Genomic DNA, 6000 nt, shown 5'->3' with positions numbered 1-6000 from the left:
GCTTCATTATATTTTCCCATCTTATTTAAGCAACTCGCTATACAACTTTTTGTGATCAAGGTTGATGGATGATTAATTCCTAAAATATCCGTTTCTACTTTTTCAACTTGATAATAAATTTTTACAGCTTCATCATATTTTCCCATCTTATCCAAACAGGTCGCTATATATCTTTTTGTAGACAAGGTTGATGGATGATTGATTCCGAAAATGTCCGATTGTACTTTTTCAACCTGATAATAAATTTCTAAAGCTTCGTTATATTTTCCCATTTTGTCCAAACAGCATGCTATACAACTTTTTGTAAGCAATATTGATGGATGATTGATTTTTAAAATGTCCTTTTGTACATTTTCAACCTGATAATAAATTTCTAAAGCTTCATTTTATCTTCCCATGTTATCCAAACAGCTTGCTTTACATCTTTTGTTATCAATGTTGATGGATGCTTGATTCCTAAAATCTCCGTTTGTGCTTTTTCAACTTGATAATAAATTTTTAAAGCTTCATTACATTTTCCCATGTTATTCAAACAGTTTGCTATACAATTTTTTGATGTCAATGTTGATTGATGATTGATTCCTAAAATGTCCGTTTCTACTTTTTCAACCTGGTAATAAATTTCTAAAGCTTCATTATATTTTCCCATTTTATCCAAACAGCTTGCTTTATATCTTTTTGTAGACAATGTTGATGGATGACTGATTCCTAAAATGTCCGTTTGTACTTTTTCAACCTGATAATAAGTTTCTAAAGCTTCATTATATCTTCCCATGTTACTTAAACAGCTTGCTTTACATCTTTTTGTTGTCAATGTTGATGGATGATTGATTCCAAATATATCTGTTAGGTCGTTTTTAACTTGATAAAAAGTTTCTAAAGCTTCATTATATTTTTCTAATTCGAAAAAACATTTTGCTTTAATATGTTTTACGCTTAATGTCATTTTATTTTTTGCCCCATAGGTTTTTGTGTTATAACTTTGAATTGCATTAAGTATGTTAATTGCCTCATGAACATGTCCTTTCTTTGATAAGAAACTTTCGATTTTTTCGCTCAGTTCATTGAAAGCTCTGCACATTTTCGATTTATTAGTACGAAACATATGGATAAAATGGTTATAGAAGTGAGTGCCATCATCAAAGTGTTCTTTTACGTCTTTTAACTGTAGTTTTAGGAAATCCACTATGTTTTCTTTGCATTTTTTTGTTATACTTTTGCGTTTTTGATAATATTTACACGTTAAAATTGTCATTTCGTGCATCGAATACCTATCATTTTCACCGTCGAATCGATCAAGCAACGAATAACTAATTAATAATGATACAATGCGGTATATCAAATAATCTTCGTTTATGTTTAGGTATTTTGAAAGGTTCTGAATAAATTGCTTTGTTATATTTTGACATTCGCAAAGTGATAAATGATTTAAAATTTCTAGCGATTTTTCCTGAATGGTTTCGATTTTATTTAACACTAAGTTGATTGATGTTAGTGCATAACTTCTTCGAGTAGTTCAACGGGATAGGATTGAAGAAGATCTAAATATTCCTGCAATGTAATGCAGTTGTTTTTTATATAAAGAATCGCTTGATTAATGGCGAGGGGATGATATTGAAGTGTTTCGGTTATTTGTTTCACTCGTTCGTCATCGTTTGTGTTAATGTTTGTTTTCATAAAGGTAATCGCGTCTTGATGCGAGAAAGGATTAATTTGGATTTGATGAGCATTGTCAGACCATGTTTTCCATTGCGACGTTACCAAGGTGAATGCGTTTGGTTTATGAGACACGTATTTTTCAAAATTTTTAACGCTTTCATGATCGACGTTGTCAAAAATGTTCAGCGTTTTTTCACTTTTGAAGTAGTTATGAGCTTTTTCAGTAACAACTCTAATGTCGAAGGCATCGCCATGAGAATCTTCTACGATCAACCCTAGTTTGTGGCAGAGATTAATCATGGAGCTTTGTAATTTGTCTTGTGATGAATCCAACCACACTACTCTATCAAAGCGTGTGTTGTTATTTGCTGCATATTTTCTAGCGAGCTGAGTTCTTCCTACACCAGACATTCCAGTTAAAACGGTAATTAACTTACCCGCGTTGTTTTTTTCGTAAAGTTGTTTATGAATTCGATCAAGTTCATCGTCACGTGAAATGACCGTATTTTTCGGCGGTTGGACGCCAAATACTGAGTTTCTGGGTAATATTTCTAATCCAAAAAATATTTTCCTTTTTAAACAACGCTTATAACTTTGAAGAGGAGGGTTTTAAAACTACTTTTTGAACACTCCTCATATGACTGATATCGGTTATTATCATTAATAGCACAAAAGCCTAGAATTATAACGATGGTTCAATTATTCTTATCGACTTGCATTTTACGTTTTATCTTTTTTGATTTATATTTAAATATTTCATAATGACTTAATTATTTGAACACTTTATTTATTAGTATAATGAAATATTTTTTCTATAATGTTTACATTCAGGAAATCATAAACTTCAAGTTGAATTTAAAAAGTTTTATTGATTATGAAATAACTTTTCGTAATGGAAAGCGATCTTTACGACAAGCATTTTTAACATAAAAATTTTTTAGTGAACTTTTTTCAGCTCTTCGTCTTGAGAAAATGAATTTCTTTCGAATTAAGCAAAATTAAAATAAAGCAATAAAAAAACAGTATATAAAAGCAAAAAAAGAACAAGCAAACATCAAAAAAGATTCTCCCAACTTTTCTGTTAAAAATGCTTACTTCGTTCACATTCTTCGACTAAATCGTTTCGCTTGCAAAAGTATAACCCATTTTTAATATCTCGCCATATTTTGGTTGGATTTTCCTTTCGCCATTGATTTAGTACTTGAAAAGTTTGTTCTGCTGTTGTTTTATATTCTTCTTTTACATTATCGATTGTGGTGTCATCTACCAACAGATATCGAGCAAGTTTTTTCCAATCGTAAGTTAACAAATCTGCGAGCGTCCTAAAGACATCTCGTGGAAGTTTTTCAACTAAAAACAAGATTTGTTTTAGATTACCGAATGAACTTCACAAATTAGATAAGTGAAGAATGTGAAATTACCTTTCACATCGTCGAACTCGTTCTCCATGACTACTTGATCTTTTAATTTTAGTTGACAAACAACAAGGTCGTTATTTGTAAAGATTACTTAAACTGATACTTTCTTTCCATCCCATGAAAAAGCTCTAACTTCTTTCTTAATTAGGACCCTAAAGCAAATTTCAAAAAAGAGTTTTGCATTATCATAGCGTAAAAATGAGAAGTGCAAAATTAAAGTGCGTTTTATATATATATAGATACATATATATATAAATATAAATATATATATATAAATATAAATATATATATATATATATACATATATATATATATATATATATATATATATATATATATATATATATATATATATATATATATATATATATATATATATATATATATATATATGTATGTATATATATATATGTATATAGATATATTTATACATATAAAACTCATTTAAAAATCTTTTGTAAAAATGAATAGCAGCATCATGCGGAATCTGTCATAACCCAAATTAATTTTATTTGGTAAACATATTTGAAATATGCTTTTTTGCACAGAGGATAAAGTCATATAATTACATTTTTTAAGTGTTTAATAAGCCTTTGTTCATGCAATATTAACTAGCTATTGCTATTTTACATGCCGTTTAATCAAATAATAGGATTGAAATTCTTTAAGTGAACTTATTCGCCATGCGATAGCTTTTAAGCTTTTGTGTGAAACGGAGTTCTTTTGCGATTACTTTGTTAACTCATAATTAAGTATCGACGTTTGGTGTTCCACTCTTAATGAAAAGTTATATTCGTATTCAAATTTTTTATAAGTCTTTCGAACAAATCTTGTTTTCTGAAGTTTCTTAAAACAGTACTCTTTATTTTTTAAAAAGAACAATGTTTCAGGTGACAAACATTGCATTCATACAAAAGTATATTATTTAGCAATTGTTATAAAAAATAGTTACCTGCAATTTAATAGAATAACATTTCTGCGCAGAGATTGGGTGGGTTGAAGCAAAACAACTTGATGTATTTGAATTTTTGCAATATGCATCTGGAACCTGATAGATTTCTATTTCTAAATATGTAAATTCTTTTAAATTCAGCTACATTGTTTGTTACTAATGGTTAAAATCCAAAAATACCAAATGCCTTATTATTATGCAGATTGCGTCATAAAAAATAACTTTTTACTTGAATATTTTTTTTTACTAGAATAAAGCAGATGTTCCGGTTATTATAATTTTGTTTGTTTGTTTACTATGAAAGACCTATAAAAATGAGCGAGAAATAGTTTTATGGCTTCATATAAACTTATTTCTGATAATCAAATCCAAACATAAAAAGGTACTTGCTTTACCCCAAAGCTAATGTGGAAGTTGAAACAACGCTTGGCCATATTTACAATTAAAGAAAAAGGTATTAAGGAGAGTCCGCTAAAGCCAGATTAAAAGGAACACCATGAGGCCAATGAAAAAGATAGCAAAAGTGAGAAATGAATGAAGTCACAGTGAGAAGAGTTTTTAAAAAGAGCGGTGCTTTTTTGTTCTAGGCCAGAAAAAAACTTCTCTTTTTACAGACCGTCTGAGGGGTGTTCTTCTGGAACGTTCTAACAAGCTCCATGAAACGTTCTAACAAGCTAATTAAAATTAAACAGTAACGTGCCTAATGTTTAAGTTTATATTCATGAAAAAGGTTGCCATTTTTGAAAAGTAAGTTAAACGGATTTAATGAAATAGCGTCATTAGGAAATATCTAGGAAAGTTATGTAAACTGAAATAAAAGGTAGAAAAGAGACAAATGTTCTTTTAATTTTGTTGAACGGGGGTTTTCGATAAAGGACGAGCGTTATTCAAATATTTAGATAAGCAACAACGTTTTGAAAAATCTGAAACATGTCAACAATAAAGAAATATATTTGGTTGTTTTCTGAGTTCTACGAAAATTTCTAGAAAACGTATTTATTTTTCTTTATTTCATTTTACATTAAATGAATTTGAGAGAAAAAAAAAAGAAAGAATAAGCTTTGCAATCACTTCTGAGCCTCTTTCACTTTCAGATATATAGTGGATTTCCAGTCAATGTTCTGTGTTAAAATTTTACTTTCTCGCTTTAGGTTATAAATAAAAAATGCTTAAACTTGATTATGCTGTTTATGGTCTAGATACTTCTTTTCTAAGAGGGTCCAGCTAAGCCTTGACTAGATTTTCTTTGTTTTCTCTAATTTCAGCGATGCTGAAATCCTATTGGTCCTTGCAATGCGGATGGCTGAACATTTGGGCACTTTTGACAAACCTGCTTCATCATATTTAAATAATGGCCACGTAATGAAAGCGCTAACAAAGTGGCATATTTTTAATTAAAAAAAGATTACGTTTTGAAATTTTCAGGATATTAACATCAGGAAGCGATTAGTATAAAGTAGAACTTGTTGAAAACATTTTCAAATAAATTGCTCCGATAATATTCTTGAAGGTTTATAAACACACTTGTTTGCAAAATGATTTAAACCAGCAGAGAAGTTGCTAGTTATGAAATATTTTTTGTTTTTAAATATAAATATATTTAAACCTATCTAAATGATTTTTTAAATTACTATTATAAAAAGATTTGCATATGAACAATTATTTTACGCATTTTTTTTGGTTCAAAGACTGTTTAGATGAACAAATAATGTTCATCTGAACAGTCTTTGAACTAAAAATTGGATTTGCTATACTTTCAATATTGTGTGGTGTTAATCTATGCAAATAAAAATCAAAATTAAAGCAAAATGCCAAGAAAGAGTTATCTTTTTTCAATGCGCTTTAAAACAAAGAATTTTGAATTTTGATGAATCTTGGTACAAGTATGAAAAAGATATTACAATTGTAGTTTCTAAAGCAAACGTGGCTTGTACTTCGCCTACTAGTTCGATAGGGCCCTGCTTGCAAATA

The 6000-nt window shown here is 29.1% G+C and overlaps 1 protein-coding gene across 1 annotated transcript; it reads right to left on the bottom strand.

Annotated features, from left to right (window-relative positions):
* Nucleotides 1-1491: 1491 nt before the first annotated feature.
* On the bottom strand, nt 1492-3108 carry LOC149880463 (uncharacterized). The gene is made up of 3 exons (XM_090070057.1): nt 3081-3108; nt 2755-3009; nt 1492-2210 (listed from the first exon to the last, which is right to left on the bottom strand). The coding sequence occupies exons 1-3, from the start codon at nt 3106-3108 to the stop codon at nt 1492-1494; spliced, it is 1002 nt and encodes a 333-aa protein (XP_089926183.1).
* Nucleotides 3109-6000: the final 2892 nt, after the last annotated feature.

The sequence above is a fragment of the Hydra viridissima genome, unplaced genomic scaffold (genome assembly GCF_058129835.1).
Source record: "Hydra viridissima isolate aposymbiotic clone 2 unplaced genomic scaffold, HvirCarnegie_v1 scaffold_13, whole genome shotgun sequence".
Classification (NCBI taxonomy): Eukaryota; Metazoa; Cnidaria; class Hydrozoa; order Anthoathecata; family Hydridae; genus Hydra; species Hydra viridissima.
This window is presented reverse-complemented; position numbering and strand designations above follow the sequence as displayed.

Bases quoted from the DNA above. Each gene is read 5' to 3' on its own strand.
- LOC149880463 (XM_090070057.1), bottom strand. From the start codon at position 3,108: ATGGAGAACGAGTTCGACGATGTGAAAG. The intron at 3,010-3,080 runs GTAATTTCACAT...TCTTGTTTTTAG, and splicing joins CGAGTTCGACGATGTGAAAG to TTGAAAAACTTCCACGAGAT. The intron at 2,211-2,754 runs GTAAGCATTTTT...TTTTTGGATTAG, and splicing joins AGTCGAAGAATGTGAACGAA to AAATATTACCCAGAAACTCA.